Here is a 23767-nt window from a genome sequence, read left to right on the forward strand (position 1 = left end):
CACCAGGACTGACTGCCTCAGGGGTTTGTGAAAACAAAGCCTCTCCTCCATCCCTCTCAGCCAAGAAAGCTGTCACAGGGCCCCGGGTTCCGTTTTCTTGTTATTGCTGTAGTTATTGTTTGTTTGTTTGCCTGGTTATACTAGTACAGAACTGTTATTCCTATCCCCAGATCTCTGCCTGAGAGCCCCTTGATTTCAAATTTATAATAAGTCGGAGGGAGGGGGGTCTACATTCTTTCATCCCAAGGGAAGCTCCTGCTCTCCCTAGCAGACACCTGTCTTCTAGAACCAAGACACCTGTCTAAAAAGATACTAGCTTTCCCTGTGGTACAGAGGAAAGACAGGGCAGGGGCACTCAATAATGTATGGGAGTCCCTACACTACAGGGAGTTACAGGAGCTGTGCAAAGCCACTGAAGAGCATGGTCGAGGCTCTCATTTTTTCAAACACCTACTGGAAGCCACCTTTGCAGCCCATGTCATGGTGCCCCATGACATTAAAAATATTATGAACTGTCTTCTCTCCCCACAAGAATATATGCTGTGGGAAAGGCAGTGGAAGAAACATTTTAAGCAACTGTCAGACACATATTTGAAAGACACCAACAAACTTAATTTAACACTAGAGCAGTTGGCGGGAGAAGGTGACTTCCAGAAACCACGAGATCAGGCCCAAGAACTGCCCGAGGCTGCTCTCCATGACATTGCCAATGCTGCAAAGATATCTCCTTTTACCACCCCTGACGACAAGGTGCCGACACAGTGCTTCACCAACATTAAACAAGGGGCAAGTGAGTTATTAAATATGTAGACAAATTAAAAGTGGCCATTGAGAAGCAAATAGAGTGCCCCCAGGCACAAAAGGAACTATTGGTAAAAATAGCAATGGCCAATGCTAACACAGAATGCAAAGAATCTTACAGGCCCTCCCACTTGACCCTGAACCAACCATAGACCAAAAGGTTGAAGCCTGTGCCACGCATTTCTCCACCTCAACCAAAAACACAGTAGCCCTTGCAGTGGCTAAAGGAGTGGAAGAAGGGATATCTGGTGCCTACACAGCTGAGATGATGAAGAACTCAAGCTGCTGTTTTAATTGCGGCAAGACTGGACACTTTTTTAAGGATTGTCCGGAGAGACATTTTTAACAACCACCCAATCACCAATGGTTGCCCAGACCAAACTGGTGTTCGGGAAACTTCAAGCAGAGCATGGGACGGCCCTGCACTCCAACATCAAATCAAATGCTGCACCACTCCCTCCCTCCTGCAAGATCCACCATCCTTCCCCCATGGGGACCTCGATCCCAGATCCCCGACCATACACAGAAGACCCAGCATATGGAGTGATTCAGGTGGGAACCCGGCACCAGCTGGTAGCCAGACGCTCTTTACAACTCAAAGGTGACTGTGTTTACAAAATCCCCACGGGAAAATGTGGGGATTCAAATAATTTACTACTTGGGGATCCAATTAACTCTCCGGGACAAATATATATAACTCCTGAAGTCCAGACTATATAACCAGGAGTTGAAATTTTCATCTCCTTAACTTGCACAGACTCCCCTTACTACTTACAAGAACAGACTCCAGTGGCACAAGCCTTTTTGTTACCATGCAACTGTCCGGAACAGGTTCCCCTCAATCCCACTGCCATGTGGACTCAGGCTGTGGGCTCCAACAAACCTATCATAGAGTGCAGCCTGATCTGCAAAGGGGAAAAAATCCAGCACCCAGGAATGCTGGACACTGGAGTGGATGTTACCATCATCGCCCACTCCGAGTGGCCAGCCAACTGGGAATTGCAGCCAGTGGCAGGGATGATTTCAGGGATTGGATGAGTAGAGGTGTCTATGAGAAGCAGGCACAATGTAAAAAAAAAAAAAAGGAGATCCCAAAGGAAAAATGGCGACCATCCAGCCATTTGTTGTGAGGGCACCAATCACCCTCTGGCGGAAGGATCTCCTATCCCAATAGGGGGTTTCTTCATGCATTCCCAGCAGGGATTTTTAGTGGGGGTCACTGAAGAGCGCAGTAAGCCTACCATCCCTCAACTCACCTGGAAACAACACCATCCAGTGTGGGTTGGTCAGTGGCCGCTTTCCAAAACCAAACTGTGCACACTACAAGCCCTCATGGAGGAGCAGCTTGCCAAGGGGCACATCACTGAAACAAATAGCCATTGGAACTCCCCTGTCTTTGTGTTACACAAACCAGGTAAAGACAGGTGGAGACTCCTCCATGACCTCCGGAAAATCAATGAGGTCATTGAGGATATGGGCCCTCTCCAGCCCGGTAGGCCCTCTCCTTCCATGCTTCCTAGGGACTGGAAGCTTGCAATCATACACATCAAAGATGGCTTTTTTAACATCCCTCTCCATCCCCGAGATGCCCCCAGGTTTGCATTTTCAGTTCCCTCCCCAAATAGACAGGCGCTGCTAAAAAGGTACCATTGGCTTGTCCTCCCACAAGTAGAAAATGAAAAATGAAAAATTCTCTTACCATCTGCCAATGGTACATGGCCCACATCCTATCCCCAGTGAGGTCCCTGTTCCCAAATGCAATAATATTGCATTACATGGGTGAAATTCTGGTTTGTGCCACTGACGAGGACTACCTAAAACAGACTTTGCATACAACTATCAAGACAATTGAGGACACTGGGTTTGAAATTCACGAAGACAAAATCCAGTACACCTGCCCTTGGACATACCTGGGACTCCAGATTCGTGAGCGGACCATGGTGCCCCAGCAGCTGACCATCCGAGATGACCCCAAGACCCTGTGGGACCTACATCAGCTCTGCGGGTCCATCAACCGGGTACGCCCTCTGCTTGGGGTAATGACGGACATCCTTGCACCCCTCTTCAACCTGCTCCGCGGCAGCGAGGACCTTGACTCACCGCACTCCCTCACGCTGGAGGCCCGGGAATCCATCACCAAGGTCCAGGAGGCCCTGTCTTTGCGGCAAGCCCACCACTATGAGCCCAGCCTGCCCTATCAGCTGGTTGTCCTGGGTAAGGCCCCGCACTTACAAGTGCTCATTTTTCAATGGGACATGGCACTGAAAGATCCACTCCTTATCATCAAGTAGATCTTCACACATAATCGGCCCACCAAAACTATCACAACTCCACAGGAAATCATGGCTGAACTCATTAAAAGGGCTAGAGTCCGTCTCTGCACTCTTGCAGGGTGTGAGTTCACATTCATTTTCCTTCCATTGACAACCAGGGATTTGGACCCTTTACTCTAAACCAGTGAGAGCCTTCAGTTCGCTCCTGATAGCTATTCAGGCCAAATTTCTATATGCCCACCTGGCCACAAATTATTTAAATCCACATTTAATTTGGTCCCCAAATTATTACTTAGCAAAACACCACTCAAGGCTCTGACAGTTTTTACAGACGGCTTGGGGAAATCCCACAAGTCAGTCATGACTTGGAAGGACCCCAGGACACAGAAGTGGGAGTCTGATGTCCAAGTGGTTGAGGGATCACCACAGACTGCTGAATTAGCAGCCATCATCAGAACTTTTGAGGAATTTCCAGAACCTTTCAATTTGATAACTGATACGGCTTATGTGGCTGGAATAGCTATGAGAGCAGATCATGCCTTACTAAAAGAAGTCTCTAACCCAAATTTGTACAAATTGCTTTCTGAATTAATCTATCTCATCTCCCAGAGAAAGCAACCATACTATATCATGCATGTGAGGTCACACAGTGACCTCCCAGGTGCCATAGTGAAGGATAACAAGAGGGTGGACACCTTAGCCAAGCCTGCTGGAGCTGCCATAGTCCCGGACATTTTTGCCCAAGCAAAATTGTCCCACCAATTTTACCATCAGAACGTCCCTGCCCTAATGAGGATGTTCAAGTTACCCAGGGATCAGGCTAGGGCAATCGTTGCCACCTGTCCCAATTGTCAATCTTTTCAAATCCCAGCCATGAATTCTAGGGTTAACTCCCGAGGACTCAACAGCTGCCAAATTTGGCAGACTGATGTTACTCACGTCCCATCCTTCGGGAGAGTTAAATATGTTCATGTTTCAGTGGACACCTTTTCAGGTGCAGTGTTTGCCTCAGCCCATGCAGGAGAAAATGCCAAGCATACCATCCGACATTTTCTCCTTGTGTTTGCTACCCTGGGAGTCCCACAACAAATAAAAACAGATAATGGACCCACTTACACCTCTCACAAGTTGAGAGATTTCTTCAGCCAGTGGGGCATGAGACACATCATGGGCATACCTCACTCTCCAACAGGGCAATCAATAGTGGAAAGGACACACCAAAACCTGAAAAGGCCCCATATCTTCAACTATTACTTCTCCCCCTCTGTTCCAGCACTTCACAGGATAACAACAACTACTTCACTATTTGCTCAAAATCCACACTTTGAGCACTCCATTTCTCTCAATATACTCTGTCATGAATTAAAGGAGCAGAGATCATCCCTCCCACTGAGAGGCTCTGTAAGGCTCTGTACATCATGGATTTTTTAAATTGCTCACCTACAGAGCCCCACCCCCCTGTAATATAGCACTTCTCTAATTCAACCCATGCCAAACTCACCGAGAAGCCGCCAGTGCTGATCAAGGATCCTGAGTCACAGCAGACATAAGGACCATTCCCATTGATTACCTGGGGGAGGGGGTATGCTTATGTGTCCACACCATCAGGTCCTAAGTGGCTCCCAGGGAAAAATATAAAACCATACCTAGGCCCTGCAAACCCTGCACCACACACAGACATCTCAACATCTCCTGAGACCCACACAGGTTCTCAAAAACAACAAGCCACCACTGCCTGTAGATGGAGACGCTGGTGAAAGAAGTCGCCACAGAGAACCGCTCCAATGGCTACCAGATCTCAAACGACATCAAGTTCGACACCACCTCACAGCCAAGACAAGGCTGGATAAGCAGAGTCCCTGAAACTCCCTTCCCCTCTCCCTTCCTGTTCCCTATCCCCCTTTATCCTCAGATACCCACCCTTTTATATAATTGAAATGCACCTTAATGCTGCTGATGATAGTGTCTGGTCATGCGCCCCCTCCACGCAAAATGACCCCACCAGCAATCAACTACCTCATCCCCAATACCCATTCCTCTTATATAGTTGGGGTTTTTTTAAGAAAAGAGGGGAGACAAGAGATGAAAGGGGAAAAGAAAAATAACCCCCCTCCAAAATCAGAATTAATCTTTTATATTCTGTTCTAGAATATGGAGAGCAAAACCATCCTCAAGTTCCTGACCTTCTGGATGTTCCTGAAAACATCAGCTGTGGATGCCTGGCTAGTAGCACAGCCCCAGGAGAATGTGTGGATCACCCTCGCAAAGACCCTCAAGCAAGACCACATGTGCTTGTCCATGAGCAGCACCACCAATCCTCTGTCATCATGCCTGCTAGGGGTTCCTTTGAAGCCCCATGAATATCCTTTCACAGGGAAAGAACCCAACCCAGTAGACACCTGGGACGAGAGAACAAGGATCCTACCCCATGCAAAAATTAGAGCTTTTGGGGTCCTCCAAGGCCATATATTGTGTGAATTTTGACTACTGCCCCATAGGCAAGGCATGGCATGCCTCCAAATATTACAGTGCAATCAAAACAAAGAAAAATGTGACACCTCATAGCAAAATTTACAATCAATTTAAATGGTGTAATTATACCAGTAGCATACAGTCCACCTCCTCTCGCCGTCCCACAGTGTTAGCCTGGGGAGTGTTCTTGATCTGTGGGGATAGAGTGTGGGCAGGACTCCCTTCCCGACTCCAGGGAGGTTCTTGCACACTTGGACAGCTTACCATCCTCACTCCAAACTCCACCTTAATTTACAGTTGGCAGAAAAAGAATGAATTGGCCCACCAGAAGAGAGAACTTACTCAATTAGATGAAAAATTGCGATAGCCAAATTAAAGATTGGTCTTATACAAAGAGGGTGGTAATGTCAGTTTTTTTACCTTAGGTAGCTACTGCTAAAGCCCTCGGTGAGCTTTCTCACCTGGAGCGTTGGCTTGGTTAGCAGGCCAATTTAACCTCTTCTGTGCTGAGTGACCTTTTGGCTGCTGAAAAGACGGTTAGGCATGCAACGCTCCAAAACTGCGCGGCAATAGACTTCTTGCTCCTTGCCCATGGACACAGCTGCGAGGAATTCGATGGGTTGTGCTGCTTCAACCTGTCCAACCACGGAGAGAGCATCCACGCATCCAGAAGATCAGCAACATGGTCCTGGAACTCAAAAGAGAGAAAGAGCCCGGATGGTTTGAGGGCCTTTTTGGAAGTTGGGGACTCAAAGGGTGAGCTTCCTCCCTCTTAAAGAACATTCTTTGGATTTTTTTGATTGTCATTATTTTTCCCAGCATGTTCTGTTGTTGTAAAAGGTTGTTAGCAAGGTCTCTGGGAGATGCATTTTTATTAAATAAAGAAGGGGGAGTTGTGTCAGCTGAGTGGTCGGCCAACAGAGGAGTGCTGGTGATCCCCTAGAGAGCTTTATCATAGGCCAGGCACTTGCCCTCACAGTGAGAGAAGTGTCTCTTCCAGAAACCCTTACGTGTTACCTGTTAAACAGTTGTACCCCATTGGTGTTTTTCCCTGACATTCCACCCTGCTACTTGTATCCAAGTTTCTCTCGCCCCTCTCTTTCCCAATATAAACCCTGCTTTTTCCCCAGTTGAGTGGAGCTTCTGTGCTAGCCCCCTTTGCAGAGGGCCCTGCACTAATCATTGCTGATTTCTCTGTGTAATCACTGGCCAGAGCTCTAGTCCTTTTTCTCCCTGCACCGCCTGGGAAGGAGCGGCTGCAGAGCCGCTAATCACTCACCAGGCCAGAAGAGGGACGTGCCTGTGCCACTGAGAGCCATCCTTCTCAGGATGCTTTTTCAGGAAGGTTGTGGCACCCTTGACATCCACCCCGCCGCAGCAGTGCACTATTGCTGTGATTTAAACTGAAATCCCTTTGTGTCCTTTTGCACTGAGATCAAACAAATCTCTCACGACTTCCACCTGTGTTAGCGGATCATGACAGAGCCCTCAGCAAACCAGCCAGCACCACATGGGCAGGAGGACACAGATGGCGCTTCCTGGCTGAGACAGGGCTTGTGCCTTCAGCAAAATCACCAAAGGCCAAGGGTTTCTGGCCATTTTCTCTGCACCACTACATGCCTGGACAGTTTGCTGAGCACCACCAACCTCTTCCCCCTCTTCCCCTGTCGCTGCCCGCTCGGCCCTTCACGCCCCGGCTAGCTTGTGCCAAGCATCGGCGGCAGGAGTGGGGAACCAGGTGAGCACTGTGTGGCTCGACCTGGAACCTCTAGAGCTCCTTTGGGCTTGGGCTCTATAGTATGCAGGGCGACATGAGGTGCAGTAAAGGGAGAGAGAGTGCTTGGAGTCCTCCAATTTCCCAGGAACAAGTTTATTCTAGCAGGTGCAGGGAGAAGGCGATGAGGGACAGGGCTGGGATCTCGAGGAGAAAGTCCGAGCCGAGACCCTGGGCACCTCTGTGTGCCAGGTTTTAAAGCCCGTGGGCGGCTCATACAACAACCAATAATATTGCAGCAGAGGAGGTGTTGTGGGAAGGGGTTACAATACACAAATCCAATGGTAGGGACTTGGGGGAGGGAGGATAGCTATACAACCAATAGGGCATCGAGCAAGGGATGATGAGCAGGGAAGGAACCAGAACAAAAGGTGTGGTGTACATAGATTGATAGGGCTTGGGGGTAGGACCAAAGTGATGGATGGGGAACAATCTGGAAAGAGGGGAGAGGTTTACAATGACAGGCAACTGGGAACAAACCATATCGGGATAGTGGGGAGTAACTGGGGCAAACCAACTCTAAACTCAACGAAGGTGAACAAACATACTTAATGAAGGTAAACTAACAGGCGGCAACATTCCCCTATGTCCTGTGCACCATGGGCAGCAAAAGAAAGCTCCTGGGAGTCTGTCTAATATAACATATCCTATATTTATATACTAAAGAAACACAAAAAGAAGAGAAGAAAATCCTGAAGAAAAAAAAGCTCTGCTGGCTCAGGTGGCCCCAGCAGACAGAGCCTCTCAGATCAGCTCTCTGCAGAGCTCCAGCAGCGCAGCCAGCCGAGGCCCGACAGACGAGGCCGTGACCTCCATGCCCTGCGGAGCTGATCTCGCAGCCTCTGGAATGTGGAGATCGGAGCGTGCTCTCCTGCCCTGAGAAGGCACAATGTCTGAAGTGCCAGGCTTCCAACCTCCAGGCTGCTGTCTTCTGTTGTGTCTTCAAGGGCTGGAAGAGAGACAAACAGAGCCACGGTCAGATCCCAGACATGTGGGGGCCCACCGAGAGCCCCCTGCCTGGGTCATCCCAGCCGGCTCTTGCCATGGCCAGCACGGAGCAGGGACCAAGGGGATCAGCACAAAGCTGCTGGCCACAAATGCCCCACGTACCCCTGAAATCTCCGTGGGCTCAGCTCACACCGTCCCACATCTGCAGAGGGAGCAGAGCCCTCCACAGCCAGGCCAGGGCTTGCAGCTTCCCCCAACAGCCCCGCTGACAGCCCGCTGCCCTCACTCACCCTCACAGATGAGCTGCAGCTCTTCCTTCTTCCCCCTCAGCTGCTCCCCGGCCATCCCTGAGAACACAGAGCCTGTCAGGGTCCCAGCAGCACAGCTCCCTGCCAGCGGCGCTGCCAGCCCTGTGGCCACACGGCCTCCTGCCCCGGCATGCCTCAGCCCGGGCCCTTGCCGCATCCTGACTCAGCCCAAGGGCACGGCTGCCAGAGGCCGGCAGCAGCAGCCCCGAGGGCAGGCGGGGATCCAGGGCGCCGGGTCCGGGTGCCGCTGCCGGGGCAGCAGCCGGGGCTGGGGCCGAGCTGCGGCGGGGCGGGGAGGGAGCCCGGGCTCGGGACTCACCGATGACCCTGATGGCCGCCGCTCGCAGGGGCTCCTGTGGGTCCTGCAGGTACTGCAGGGCCCGGCGCAGGTGCTCGGCCAAGGGGATCCTGTTGTCTGCCAGCTGGAGAGAGCGGCAGGAGGGAAGGGTTGGCGCGGGCTCTGCCCCTCGGCCGGGCACTGCTGCCTGCCGCCAGCCCCGGCCTCCCGTGCCCGGCCAGCCCTGAGGCCCGGCCAGCAGCCGCTGGCGCCGGGCTCTGGAGGGGGCAGAGGGCCGGCTGCTGCCCGGGGAGCCGCGGTGCCGGCCCGGCCCGCAGCCCCACTGGGCCGGGGCTCCGTCGGCACCCGGCTTGGGACCACGGGAGCCTGGAGAAGAAGCCGTGCGGCCCCCGGGTGCAGCAGTGGGCAGGGGCGCAGCTGCCAGCCCCACACACTGAGCACCGGGGCCAGGGAGCTTCTCCAGGCTGCGGCTGGGCATTCCAAGCCGTCCTTACCAGGACTTTGCTGAAGCTCCATAGTTTCTCCTCCTGTACTAACTTTTTAAGATCCCTCCTCTTCAGGAACACAGACGCACAAAGCAGCGTTTCCCGTGAAGCCTGGAGAGCAGCAAAGAGCCAGCGATGGTCCCACAAGCCAGGGCACAGGACCCATACGGATTCATGTGCCAAGGTCTGGAGGAGGCTGCAGCCGGCAAGGTGCCAGGACAGGAGGCAGCCGAGCCCCCTCTCCGGGTGACAGCAGCAGCCCAGGAGTCCTCACCTCTGCTACATGCTGGTTCTCATCATGGCAGTGGAAGAACAGTGAGAGGAGGCTTTGGCACACATGCCTCTCCAAAGGATTTTCTCCCTTTCCCAAAAAATCCATCATATCTCAGAGGAGCCCTATAGAGAGTAGCTGCACCTGGCTATTATCCTGTATGAAAGAAAGGAAAAAAGATGTTAGCATTGGCTGTTCCAGGCCCACTTTGTCACAGGCCTGAAGCTCTACAGAGTACAAAGTGTCTGGGCAGCACCCAGTGGCCTCGGCTGGGGGCACAGAGCCTTACGTGGTGAAAAAGCGGCAGGAACGCCTCAGCCAGCTGCAGGGCAATGTGGCTGGGTATCAGGGTGGATTTGCGCAAGAATATCCAGCTGAGTGTGATGACTGACATCCCAACTATGTTCGCATCCTTGTCCCGGAGTAGATCCATAAGTCTTTCAGTCAGGCTCGTGTCCTGGGTTGCAGTATATTCTATCACCATCCTCATGTACTGTTGAAACCAGGTGAGGCAGTGCTCCCTGCCTCCCCCCCACCCCCCCCCGGGCTACCTTCTGTTAATGGGCCCATCAATGCCCTGCCCCATGACTCATAGATAACTTCCCCCTGTATTGTCCCCTGTTAATGGGCCCACCACTGCCTTGCTGCATGACTCAGAGATAACTTCCTCCTGGACTGTTTTCTGTTAATGGCTCATCAAGGCCTTATCTCATGACTCACCATCCCATTGTGAGATGCTCCTCCCCGAGGGAGGAGCCAAGCATTCCATACTGGATATAAGCTGAGAATTCGAACACCACAGCAGCCCTTACCTACGGGACTTCCAGAGGACAAGAGCTACTGCTGGACTTTCAGCTGAAGACCAGACCCCCTTTCTTCCAGAGGATCACGCTTCAACAAGACCACCTCATCTGGACGACTACCATCACCCTAACAGGGTTCCAGGCTGTATTCTGACTCTGTCAGTGTTTTTGATATTATTGCATTTATTCTTTTTATCATTTTCTTATTAAATTATAATTCTGACTTGCGATCTCTCACTGGTTTGATTTCAAACTAGTACATATTTTGGCGCCCAACGTGGGGCTCGAACCTGAGAGAAAGTCAGAATTGCAATTTCATATTAACAGAAACCTATCCACCATGGTGGTTAGCTTGTCTATATGAGTACTGTATCTTGCTCTCTATATTTTCCCTCACATGGGAAACTACTTACCTGTTATATTGCTCCTGTTGAGACCAGGGAATAGTATGAAAATTGCTTTATTGGTTTATTATGCTTATGGCATGATAACCTGTGAGGCAATGAATACCATTCGGAATATATACTCAATTTTGTTTGCTTGTCCTAGTCTAGGCTGCTACATCTGAGACCTTCTCAACAATCGCACCCTGCCCTTGGTGGAAAGAGTGGAGAGTAGTTTCTTCCAGCCTTTCAGGTCAGGCACAGCAGTTTTTAAAAATATTGAGTTCTCTCTGGATGCCAAGGACAGCCTAGTCTTGCTGTTTTGTTTTCTCTGCATAGCCTGCACCATGTACACCATGCTTAGAAACAAAGCACTGTTTGGTGTAGTACAGCGTCTTCTTGAAGAAGAAGAGAAAAGAACCAAGAGCAGAGCAACAGCATCCATAACCACACAGACTGCCACAGAAGAAAAAAGAACCAAGAGCAAAGCCACAGCGTCCGTGTCTACGCAGACTGCCACAGAGAAGAAAGAAACCAAGAGCAAAGCAACAGCATCCGTGTCCACTCAGACTGCCACAGAAGAGAAAAGAACCAAGAGCAAAACAACAGCGTCCATGTCTACGCAAACTACCACAGAAGAGAAAGGAACCAAAAGAGCCATGAGCACCTCCACACAAACAGTCACCGAACCAGAGCAGCCTAAACCGGTAGAAGTTGCCCCCATTCAGAAAAAGAAATCAAAAAGCAAATCAGTCCGCATAGTGACTGATGAGGGTGAGGCAGGACCTTCACACGCAGCGGAGGAGACAGAACCAGAGATTATCACTCGCTCTCTATCCCTAAGTGAGCTGCGTGACCTGCGGAGGGAATTCACCCGCCAGACGAACGAGTCCATCCTAACCTGGCTGCTCCGCATCTGAGACGCTGCAGCAAACGACACCATCCTGGATGGAAGTGAGGCCAGGCAACTGGGATCGCTGTCCCGAGATGTAGTCATTGACCAGGAGATTGGGAGAACCCAAGAAACTCTCAGCCTCTGGAGGCGACTGCTGACAAGTGTAAGAGACAGATACCTCTGCAAAGAAGACCTCCAGGTGCACCAGAGAAAATGGAGCACAATGGAACAGGGTATCCGATGCCTGAGGGAGTTGGCTGTGCTGGAGATCATTTTTGCAGAAGATGAGAGATTTCCTAAGAGCCCAGATGGTGTCCAGTGCACGTCACAGATGTGGCTGAGATTTGCACGGCTTGGACCAGAGATGTACTCCCGTTACCTGGCAACACTGCAATGGAGGGAAGGTGAGGACAGGGTGGGTGTCCTGGCCAATAAACTAAGAATATACGAGGACACTGTCACTGCCCCGTTTCGCACCCATGTCTCATCTGTGGAAACAAGGCTGGCTGAGCAAGTCCGGAGCTTGATTGAAGAGGGCCATCAAAAACTAAAAAAGGAACTTAAAGAAGAAATTTACCACGTCTCCCCAGAACCAACAAGAGTCTCTGCTATTAGGAGTAGGCATTCCCCAGCCAGGGAGAAAGGATACACTCCACGAGGTAACCTCTGGTTTTTTCTCCAGGAGCATGGAGAAGACATGAGGAAGTGGGATGGAAAACCCACCTCCTCCTTAGCAGCCCGGGTACGTGAACTAAAAAGAGAGACAACTACCACAAGGAGCTCATCTAGAGCCAGCGCCGCTCCGGTCTCTCGTGGCCAGAACATCAGAAGGTATAGAAATGATAATATGAGTGATCCTCTTGAAGGGACATCAAGAGCATATTCACCGGAGGAGAGCAACGTGCACCATGACCAAGATTAGAGGGTCCCTGCCTCTAGCCAGGTAGAGGAGAGGGACAACCGGATCTATTAGACAGTGTGGATCCGATGGCCTGGCACATCTGACCCACAAAGATATACGGCTTTGGTTGATACCGGCGCTCAATGCACTCTAATGCCATCAAGGTATGTAAGAGCGGAACCCATTTCTATTTCTGGGGTGACAAGGAGATCCCAGGAGCTCACGGTACTGGAAGCTGAAGTGAGTTTAACTGGGAATGAGTGGCAGAAACACCCCATCGTGACTGGTCCAGAGGCCCCATGCATCCTCGGCATAGATTACCTCAGGAACGGGTACTTCAAAGACCCAAAAGGTTATCGCTGGGCTTTTGAGATAGCTGCTCTAGAGACAGAAGGCATCAGACAACTGAGTACCTTGCCTGGTCTCTCAGACAACCCTTCTGCTGTGAGACTACTGAGAGTTGAAGAACAACAAGTACCAATTGCCAGAGCAACAGTGCACCGTCGGCAATACCGCACCGACAGAGACTCTGTGGTCCCCATCCATACGATGATTCGTGAGCTGGAGAGCCAAGGGGTGGTCAGCAAGGCTCGTTCACCCTTTAACAGCCCCATATGGCCAGTGCGTAAGTCCAGTGGAGAATAGAGACTGACGGTAGATTACCGTAGACTGAATGAAGTCATGCCACCACTGAGTGCAGCCGTACCAGACATGCTGGAGCTTCAGTATGAGCTAGAATCCAAGGCAGCAAAGTGGTACGCGACCATTGATATTGCAAATGCGTTTTTCTCCATTCCTCTGGCAGCAGAGTGCAAGCCTCAGTTTGCCTTCACCTGGAGGGGTGTGCAGTATACCTGGAACCGATTGCCCCAGGAGTGGAAGCACAGTCCTACTATCTGCCATAGACTGATCCAGACTGTGCTAGAAAAGGGTGAAGCTCCAGAACACCTGCAGTACATTGATGACATCATTGTGTGGGGGAACACGGCAGCAGAAGTATTTGAGAAAGGACAGAAGATCATCCAGATTCTCCTGAAGGCTGGTTTTGCCATCAAAAGGAGCAAAGTCAAGAGACCTGCCCGAGAGATCCAGTTCCTGGGGGTAAAGTAGCAAGATAGACGGCGTCAGATTCCCACTGAAGTCATCAATAAGATCACTGCGATGTCTCCACCGACCAACAAGAAAGAAACACAAGCTTTCCTAAGTGCCATAGGCTTTTAGAGAATGCACATTCCTGAATATAGCCAGATTGTGAGCCCTCTCTACCTGGTTACCCGCAAGAAGAACAATTTCCATTGAGGCCCTGAACAGCAACAAGCTTTCGCCCAGATCAAGCAAGAAATCGCTCATGCGGTAGCCCTTGGTCCAGTCAGAACGGGGCCAGAAGTGAAAAACGTGCTCTACTCTGCAGCCGGGAACAATGGTCTGTCCTGGAGCCTTTGGCAGAAGGTGCCTGGTGAGACTCGAAGTCGACCACTGAAATTCTGGAGCCGAAGCTACAGAAGATCCGAGGCCAACTACACCCCAACAGAGAAAGAAATTTTGGCCGCCTATGAAGGAGTCCAAGCTGCCTCAGAGGTCATTAGTACTGAAGCGCAGCTGCTTCTGGCACCCCGACTGCCGGTGCTGGGGTAGATGTTCAAGGGAAAGATTCCTTCCACGCATCATGCCACCGATGCTACTTGGAGCAAATGGATTGCCCTCATTACACAGCGTGCCCGTATTAGAAACCTGAACCGCCCTGAGATTCTGGAAATTATAACAAACTGGCCTGAAGGTGAGACTTTTAGATTATCTTCTGAAAAAGAAGAGCAAGTGACACGTGCTGAAGAAGCCCCACCATATAATGAGCTACCGGAGAGTGAAAGACGATATGCCCTCTTCACCGATAGTTCCTGCCGAATTGTAAGCACTAACCGGAAATAGAAAACTGCTGTATGGAGCCCCACACGACGAGTTGCACAAGCTACCGAGAGAAAAGGTAGATCGAGTCAGGTCGCAGAACTTAAAGCTGTCCAGCTGGCTTTAAATATTGCTGAAAGAGAGAAGTGGCCGAGGCTCTATCTCTACACTGACTCCTAGATAGTAGCTAATGCTCTGTGAAGATGGCTGGATCGCTGGAGAAAAGCCAACTAGCAGCGCAGAAGGAAACCCATCTGGGCCGCTGAGATTTAGCAGGACATCGCCGCTCGAGTGGAGAAGCTGATCGTGAAGGTTCGACACGTGGATGCTCATGTACCCAAAAGTCGGGCTAATGAAGAGCACCGTAACAATGAGCAGGTGGATCAAGCTGCCAAGGTGAAAATATCACAGGTGGATCTGGACTGGCAGCACAAGAGAGAATTATTTTTAGCTCGTTGAGCCCATGATGCCTCTGGTCATCAGAGACGAGATGCAACGTACCGATGGGCTCGTGAGCGAGGGGTGGACCTTACTATGGACAGCATCTCACAAGTTATCCACAACTGCGAGACCTGCGCTGCAATCAAACAAGCCAAGCGGGTAAAGCCTCTGTAGTACGGTGGAAGATAGTCCAAGTACAGGTATGGGGAAGCCTGGCAAATTGACTACATCACCCTTCCCCAAACCCGCCAAGGCAAGCGCTACGTGTTGACCATGGTAGAAGCAACCACTGGATAGCTGGAGACATACCCTGTGCCTCATGCTACTGCCCGGAACACCATCTTAGGCCTGGAAAAGCAAGTCCTTTAAAGACATGGCACCCCTGAGAGAATCGAGTCAGACAACGAGACGCATTTCAAGAACAACCTCGTAAGTACTTGGGCCAGAGAACATAGAATTGAATAGATCTATCATATCCCTTATCATGCACCAGCTGCTGAGAAAGTTGAACGGTGCAATGGACTACTCAAGACTACCCTAAAAGCACTTAGTGGAAGAACCTTCAAAAATTAAGAAGTGAACTTAACAAAGGCCACCTGGATAGTTAACACCAGAGGATCCATCAATCGAGCTGGTCCTGCCCAGTCTGAACCCTTGCACACGGTGGATAGAGATAAAGTCCCTGTGGTACACATGAGAAGTATGTTAAGAAAGACTGTTTAGATTAATCCCACCTCAAGCAAGAGCAAACCTATCCGTGGGATTGTCTTCGCTCAAAGACCTGATTGCACTTGGTGGGTAATGCGGAAAGATGAGGAAACCCGATGTGTGCCACAAGGAGACCTCATTTTAAGTGAGAACTGTGTGTAAGGTTCCATTGTATATATATATATATGTGTGTGTGTGTGTGTGGAGTTTAAGGAAGGTACTGATTTGGAATTATGTAGATGGTAATAGAATAAAGGGTGGATTATGTCCTGAGTTGCAGTATATTCTATCACCATCCTCATGTACTGTTAAAACCAGGTGAGGCAGTGCTCCCTGCCTCCCCCCCCCCCCCCCCCCCCGGGCTACCTTCTGTTAATGGGCCCATCAATGCCCTGCCCCATGACTCATAGATAACTTCCCCCTGTATTGTCCCCTGTTAATGGGCCCACCACTGCCTTGCTGCATGACTCAGAGATAACTTCCTCCTAGACTGTTTTCTGTTAATGGCTCATCAAGGCCTTATCTCATGACTCACCATCCCATTGTGAGATGCTCCTCCCCGAGGGAGGAGCCAAGCATTCCATACTGGATATAAGCTGAGAATTCGAACACCACAGCAGCCCTTACCTACGGGACTTCCAGAAGACAAGAGCTACTGCTGGACTTTCAGCTGAAGACCAGACCCCCTTTCTTCCAGAGGATCACGCTTCAACAAGACCACCTCATCTGGACGACTACCATCACCCTAACAGAGTTCCAGGCTGTATTCTGACTCTGTCAGTGTTTTTGATATTATTGCATTTATTCTTTTTATCATTTTCTTATTAAATTATAATTCTGACTTGCGATCTCTCACTGGTTTGATTTCAAACTAGTACAGCTCGTCATTTTTTCAGTCTGTGTGGAAGACATGTCTGTCAAACCTCACTGTGCTGCTGTGGCAGGGCCCAGAAGCCAATGGCCTGTCCCAAAGCACTGGGGCAGCTGAGCCGGGAGGCAGGAGAGCTGGGAGCAACTGCCTCAGTGCTTGAAGCCCAGCCAAGCCCAAGCAAGTGCATCCCCAGTGCAGCTTTTGACACTGTCTGCTTCGCACCATTGAGGGATCTTGAATGAGCTCGAGAAGGGCCCTGAGTGCCAGATAATGTCTCTCCCTGCACTTGCTTTGCAGGCACCTTGAGGAGACCTGCACAACACTGTCACTGCATTTATTCGAGTCCAGGCACTCCAGGATCTGAAAGGCACAGGACAGTGACAGGAGAGCCAGTTGGCAACAGCCCATAAGCGGGCTGGGCCCAGGCAGCAGCACGGGGCACGGGCAGCGTCCCAGGCAGCTGCAGCTATGAGAGGGCAGAGAGGTGGCAGGCAGCTCAGTGACATAGTGCTGGCCATCAGGCTCACCTCCACAAGGAATGCCAGGGCAGGCAGATCCCAGCGTGCCTCCCTGTGTGCTGAGCAGCCGGAGCAGGTGGAATGCAATATCGGAACACAACCCATAGCGCATCTCCTTGGTAGGGCAAAAATGGGACCAGGACCCTGAGTAAACCTCTGCCAGGACTCACACACGTGGGACTGGTCTTTCCCCACAAGCCTGTGAGTGGTTGTGTGCTCCTTGGGAGGCGTCTCCTTCTGGGCTCCCTCCTCTCCCAGCCTTTTCCAAGTGTGATGGGCCATCTCTTTGTTATAAGGCCCTCTGGCCTACAACCACTGAGGCTGTGTGGTGCACCCGGACACACAGGGCACAAATGCCAGAGGTAGTTGGGAGGAGGGGGTCTCACCTGGCCAGCAGACCCATGGCATAGTGGTGGGTGTCAGCACAGAGCAGCGTGTCCCAGCCACCCTTGCATTCCATTTCCACCACCACTTCCTCATGATGCATTTGGCAGAGCAGGGCCTTCAGGGTCTGCACTGCAAACCTGTGTGCACAGCAAAGCCCAGGTGATGCTGGGAGCACTGGCTCCTGCCCTGGGGACATGGCAGGGACAGGAGGAGTGGGATGGAGCACCTGTTGGGGCTGGTGGCAAGGCCGTGTTGCTCCTGGCATTCCTTCCAGAAGGCATTGAGATCCTCTGACATATCCAAAGTGCTGAAGAACACTTGGAAGAGCAGATGCACAAAGAGGCGGGGGAAATGCATTGTCACTACACGTGGGATGCAGGGCATATGAAGGATCTTCCACATCACCACTGTTGCCTGCAGGGGACAAAGAACCCAGAGACAGCACTCAGTGTTGAGGTGTCTGGGTGGCAGGGCCTGAGTGTGGCAGAGAGCGGTCAGGGGAAACCCTTGGGGAGCTCCATGCCTGGTGCCCCTGAAGCTGCCCCTAGGCCAGGTTTGTGCCCAGTGCCAGAGGCAGGGAGATGCAGTGGGGGAAGGAGGAAACAGAGCTGCTGGAGAGGCAGCCAGCCATAGGGTGAGCAAAGACCATTTTCAGAAACTCACAGCCAGGGCAAAGACACCTATGTTGTCCCCATTGGAGGTGCATGTGCTGTGCTCTGGCCAGTTCTCCAGCACATCAAGGAGTATCAGGTATGCCTGCTCTGCTGTCCTGGGCGAGCACAATATGGTCTTCCACATGGTCAGAGCAGCTCTGTTGGGGTGACAGCTCTGTCTCACGGGGGTCTCAGACACATCCCTGTGGCCTGGGGAGCAGCGGGGAGCTGAGCTGGCTGCCAGCTCTGCCTCTGCCCACTGCCCCTCGCTGGCAGCAGCAGCCAGGCAGCCCAGCCCTGCGGAGACAGGGCCCTGAGGGGCATGGCATGGCAGCAGGCTCGGGGGCTGATGTAGCAGGGCTGGGAAAGAGAGCAGCCAGAGGACCCTGGAGTTGGTCAGACATCTGGGCTGGGCTGTACAGGGTGATGGGCTGGGAAGCCCTGAGCCCTCTGGGCATGTGGGCCCCATACCTGTCACATGTTGGGGCCACACGCAGGAGAGCAATGACCACGTCAGCAGGCTGTGCCTCAGTGAGATCCAGCAGGGTCCTGTGCTCAGAGAACTGATTGGCCATGAGCCACTGGTGGATGTACCTCACCATGGCAGGCACATGGAGAAGACATGGGGAGACTTGGAAAGCTGCCAGAGGGAGTCAGCAATGTCCCCAGCTTCCCCAGTGAAGTGCTCCCCTTGTCACCACGCTGCAATTGCCTCAAAGGCTTAAGTGATCAGCAGGCATGGCTTGGGAGGCCAAGTGATCCTTGGAGGATCAAACCCTGGCCACAGGCTACTTACTTGCTCTGGAATGGAAACACCTTCCTCCAAAATGAATTCCAGCATGGCAGCACTGGTGTCGGTGGTGTAGACATCACCGTTTTCCATGGACCCAGTTCCCATGACGCTGGTCTCTTCCTGCCAAATGCACTTGATGAATTTGAAAGTCGGGCAGGAGAAGGAAGGGTGGGAAGAGAGAGATATTGCATGGAGTGCTCCAAGCGTGGTGCTGGGCTGAGCAGTGCCAGCAGGCCCAGCCCAGTTGGGGATGGCTGCAGGTACCTGTGCTGCTCTGCGGAAGAGGCCACCAGCAAGATCCTGCCCTTGTGTCTGATCCATGGCTGCATCTGGCAAAGAGCAGCCATAGCTGAGGGGCTGCGGGAGAGGCCAGAGAACACAGCCCAGCCCTGCGTTCCCCAGGCAGGGACAGCCCTGGGATGGCCCAGGGGATGGAGCACGGCCACTGCTTGGGGGGCAGCCCCAGCCCCTCTTTTATCCTGTCCATGGGTGTGTCTCCACAGGACAGTGTGGGGTGGGATGAGATGGGATGCAATGGGATGGGATGGGGCCAAGCTGGCCACAGGCACCAGCCCTGAGGCCCAGCTCTGCCACTCACCCTCCTCCAGCATCTGGAACTGCTGCAGCTCTTCAGTCTCCCATGCCAGGACAGCTCCAGGGCCTTCTTCTTCCTCCTCCTCCTCAACTGAGGCTAGCTTGGGCACTCTCAGGGGTCGCTGCTCCATGGCAGTGACTGGATTTATGGTATTTCCTGGAGAGATGCCTGGGAAAAGCTCGGAGTCAGCGAGTCCTGCAGTCATGCCTGGAGGCACCTGCAAGACTCAAGTCCTGGCAAGACTACAGGACAGCAAGTCCTGCACCTGGGTCTTGAGGGCTCCTGCCACAAGCACAGGAGTCTCCTGGTCAACGATTGTGGTCTGGTCTCAGGGGCAGTGACTGCAGGGATTGGAGATGCCTTGGAAAAGCTCCAGGTCACCAAATCCCACGGTCTGCCCTTGAGGGCACCTGCAGAAGAGAAGCCTCAGCAAGGCCACAGGTCAGCAAGTCCTGTGGTCTGGCCTCGAGGTCAGCTGCAGGAATAAGGGCTCAGAAAAGCTCTGGGTCAGACACAAAGGAGTGCGCTGTGTGGGGGCTCCTCACAGCACCGCTCTGGCGCGTCCTGACCCGTTGCGTGCACCGAGCACTGTGGTGTGGTCCTGTCACCGCCAGCTCCTATGTCACCACATGTCACAAAGGGCCCTCTGACACCCTGTCCCTTTCCATCCCATGGTGACCATGTGTCACAAAGGGCCCTTGCACACCCTGCCACGTGCCCTGGTTCCACCCCCATCCCCGCCAAAGTGGCCCAGGTTGGGAGGAATCCCTTGCCCAAAGTGTCTAAGACAGCCCAACAGGATCTTTAGGAACAGCTCAAGCCATCAGCAAATGCTGCCCTCCTCTGCAGGCTCCGGGCAGCAGAAGGAGCCCCCAGGGCTGCCGACGCAGCCGCAGCAGGAAGGGCACGGGGGCCTTGCACAGAAGCTGGCACAGCCTCTTTGGGAAATGTCCCAGCTGGTGGCCATTCCAAACTCACAGGTGTGACACAGACAAGGAACATCTGGGCCAAGGCACGAAGAGTCCACTAGAATGTATTTTAGCACATTAGAAAGACTTGGGAGGAATCCCAGAGGGTCATTTTTTGAAGCAAAGGGATCTGATTAAATATTGTAACCAACGGTAGGCTTGGTAAAAATTAGAAAGTGGTGAAAATGGACTGCTTAATGGAACTTTAAATGATCATCCACTGTTACAGTTGATGTTATTTTTAAGAAAAGAAGACAAATGAGACCAAGTGATATGTGCAGACACATTTTTTTACCCTGAAGAATAAACCTGAGTGGCACAAAGAATATGGCTTTGATTTGGACCCCCAGGAGACTTTGGTCCTTCCTTTGGAAAGAGATAACAGGTGGAAAATAAAGAGATGTTGTTCAGCGTGTAGTTTAGGGCAGAGATGTTTGGAATTGGCAAAAAGCACAAGGAAGACACTGTTATAGATGTCCAAGACTCACAGCCAAGTTATTCCAGGCCAGCTCTACCTTCCCCCTCAAGCAACCACTCCTGTCCCTCAACTAAATGAAAGTGAGAATGACATGAATAACGCTCATGAGGGGACAAGTTCGGGGACACCAGTGACAACATGTACAAGGAATAAAACCAAGAAAGCTTTCCCTTTAATCACCCCCTTAAGGCAAGTAGTGGGTCCCGCAGGAGAAGCTGCATAGGTGAAGATCCCTTTTTCTGCTGGTGACCTGATGTCATGAGGTGACTTTACCTTTAAAGTGGTTGTGAGAGCTAAGGAAGTTGAAGTTGCTGGGGACTGAAAGGAGTCCTTTCTCTTGACCAATTATTGGTCATTACTGGGAATTGACAGCAATTTTAACCACTGAAAAGAGAGATCAACTTGTGAACCCTACCTTAAGATGTAAAGTCAAGGCACTTTGGTGCTCTTTGTTTCCTGGCTGTGAAAGGTAACAGAGCTCCAGGCTTCCTGTTCCCTGCCCAGCCCATGTGGCCGGGCTGGGGCTGGGCTGGGCCTGCCGCAGCTCCCGGCCGGGAGATGGGGCCGGCGGGGCTTGCCCTGGGCTCTGCCGAGCCAAGCAGATCTCTGGCTCGGCTGCAATGACGGAGTTCACCAGGGACTGCCGAGTAAAGAAGGAAAAAAAGCTCTGGACCTGCGGTGAGCTGAGACAGCAACTACACTCTCCAGAGCAGCCATGGGGAATTTTCTATCGCAGACAGCTCCAGCTCCTGCACCAGCAGAGGTCACAGAGCCATCTACAAAGCCTGAGCAAGATTTTAAACTTTTCATTTCGCATATGAGACTTGCAGATTAATCTTTTTATCCAGAGAGAGAAAAAGAGAGTGATCAACATGTAAAGAGACTTTATGAAACTATCAGAGACAAGAAAGAAAAGAAGCTTCAGGAAAGGTAGAGAATTAAGAAGGTGATTTAATTAAGATGAAATATTTTTCTGTTAAAGCTATGGAGATGGACAATAAAGTCCTGACAGAACTTCTTTAATTCATGACAGTATATAGGGAGGAATAGAGTGTTCAAAGTGAAAATTTTGAGTAAAAAGTAGAGTGATTGTGATATAGTGAAGTGCTGAAAACAGTGAAGCGAAAATTTGAAGCCTTGTGGGGGGGCAATGAGAAAAACTGTTTTCTGGTGAAGCTCACAGAAACAGATGAAGAAGACTTCTGCTTTTGAATAACTCATCCTTAAAATGCCATCCCTAGACTCATGGCCCATACACACCTGTGAAATTTATAGAGGATGAGTGGGACCGGGGGAAAACTGGGATACAGGTATCGGGGTGGGATGGCAGGGGAGAACACCAATGGAATGTAACAGTTTAACATAACTAACTGAAAGATTGCTGGACTGATACTTTGCTCTCTCTTAGTGAAAGTACCTTGCCTCCAAGGGAGGGCCAGGATCTCTGAATCAGGGGGTTCCACGGCCCCCACAAAATCTCCTCAAAATCCCACAAAAAATCCACAAAATTATTTAAATCTCCTCAAAATCCCACAAAATTCCAGAAAAATTCCACAAAATTCCTCAAAATTCCCAAAATGTCTTCAAAATCCCACAAAAAACCCACAAAATTCCACAAAAATCTCACTAAATTATTTAAATCTCTTCAAATTCCCACAAAATTATTTAGTTTCTGAAATTCCTATAAAATTCTAGATGAATCCCACAAAATTCCAAAAAATTTTCCACAAAATTCCATAAATCTCCACAAAATCCCACAAAATAATCTCACAAAATTCTCCTAATCTTTTAAAAATCAAAAAAAATCCCACAAAATCCCACAAAATCCCCACAAAATTCCCAAAAAATTCCACAAAATTCCATTAAAACCCTCAAAGTTATTTAAATATCTTCAAAATCTTATGAAATTCCAGAAACATCTCACAAAATTCCACAAAAATCCCTCAAGATTCCCCAATCGTTCTCAAAATCCCACAAAATTCCTCAAAAATCCGACAATATTATTTAAATTTTCTCAAATTTCTACAAAATTCCAGATGAATCCCACAAAATTCCAAAAATTTTCCACAAAATTCACCAAAATTTCCACAGATTTCCATAAAGCTCTACAAAATCCTACAAAAATTCCACAAAAAAATGGTGGTGATGCTTTCCATGGAAAGAGACGGTAGCTTTATGGGTTGTGATGTTTGCCATGGAAACAGACCATAGCAATGGAAGAGTAGTGATGGTTGCCATGGCAACAGACCATAGCATCAGGGGTCTGTGATGGTTACCATGGAAACAGGCCATGGCAAAAGAAGGGTGGTGATTGTGGCCATGGAAACAGATCATGACAACGGGATGTGATGGTTGCCATGGAAAAAGACAATAGCAGAACGGGGGTCTGTGATGATTGCCATGGAAAAAAACCATAGCAGCAGGGGGCTGTGGTGGTTGCCATGGAAACAGACCATAGCAACAGGGGATTCTGTGCTGGTTTCCATGGCAACACACCATAACAACAGAGGCTGTGCTGGCTGCCATGGCAACAGACCATAGCAACATAAGGGTGTTGATGGCTTCCATGGAAACAGACTATGACAACAGGGTGGTGTGATGGTTTCCATGAAAACTGACCATAGCAACTGAACGGTGGTGATGGTTGCCATGGAAACATACCCTAGTATTAAGAGACTGCCAGCTATTCACCAGTCTTTACAGAAGTAATCGTGAACGCCGTTTATTTCTATCTTTAGCACACCCTTTATAGGGTTCTACAGGGTCTGCGGGCAGAGCAAGCTACTATTGGCTAACACACACAGTTGACATTTTTTCTCCTACGCACAAGGATATTGTTTT

General features: G+C 50.7%; 1 protein-coding gene and 1 pseudogene across 3 annotated transcripts; one reads left to right on the forward strand and one right to left on the reverse strand.

Annotated features, from left to right (window-relative positions):
* The first annotated feature begins 5225 nt into the window (after positions 1-5225).
* LOC147645186 (uncharacterized) lies at positions 5226-6489 on the forward strand (annotated as a pseudogene).
* Positions 6490-7953: 1464 nt separating this feature from the next.
* Positions 7954-22783, reverse strand: LOC111928388 (maestro heat-like repeat-containing protein family member 1). 3 transcript variants are annotated; one of them, XM_086874925.1, is made up of 14 exons: positions 19746-20073; positions 19484-19648; positions 19150-19214; positions 18889-19005; positions 18564-18655; positions 18103-18250; positions 17666-17853; positions 17439-17576; positions 9920-10087; positions 9634-9786; positions 9369-9470; positions 8896-8998; positions 8559-8615; positions 7954-8269 (listed from the first exon to the last, which is right to left on the reverse strand). In XM_086874925.1, exons 2-9 carry the CDS (start codon positions 19608-19610, stop codon positions 10075-10077), a joined length of 888 nt encoding a protein of 295 aa, XP_086731051.1. In that variant the 5' UTR covers positions 19611-19648; positions 19746-20073; the 3' UTR covers positions 7954-8269; positions 8559-8615; positions 8896-8998; positions 9369-9470; positions 9634-9786; positions 9920-10074. The 3 variants fall into 3 exon arrangements, with proteins under 3 accessions (XP_086731051.1, XP_086731048.1, XP_086731049.1); XM_086874922.1 differs by having other exon boundaries at positions 19484-22783; XM_086874923.1 differs by lacking the exon at positions 9920-10087.
* Between the last annotated feature and the right edge of the window lie 984 nt (positions 22784-23767).

Source organism: Cyanistes caeruleus, unplaced genomic scaffold (genome assembly GCF_971803275.1).
Source record: "Cyanistes caeruleus unplaced genomic scaffold, bCyaCae1.hap1.1 HAP1_SUPER_29, whole genome shotgun sequence".
NCBI classification, from domain to species: domain Eukaryota; kingdom Metazoa; phylum Chordata; class Aves; order Passeriformes; family Paridae; genus Cyanistes; species Cyanistes caeruleus.

Bases quoted from the DNA above. Each gene is read 5' to 3' on its own strand.
- LOC111928388 (XM_086874922.1), bottom strand. From the start codon at position 19,685: ATGACTGCAGGACTCGCTGACTCCGAGCTTTTCCCAGGCATCTCTCCA. The intron at 18,251-18,563 runs GTATGGGGCCCA...TCACCCCAACAG, and splicing joins GTGGCCCCAACATGTGACAG to AGCTGCTCTGACCATGTGGA. The intron at 17,854-18,102 runs GTGAGTTTCTGA...TGTCCCCTGCAG, and splicing joins TAGGTGTCTTTGCCCTGGCT to GCAACAGTGGTGATGTGGAA.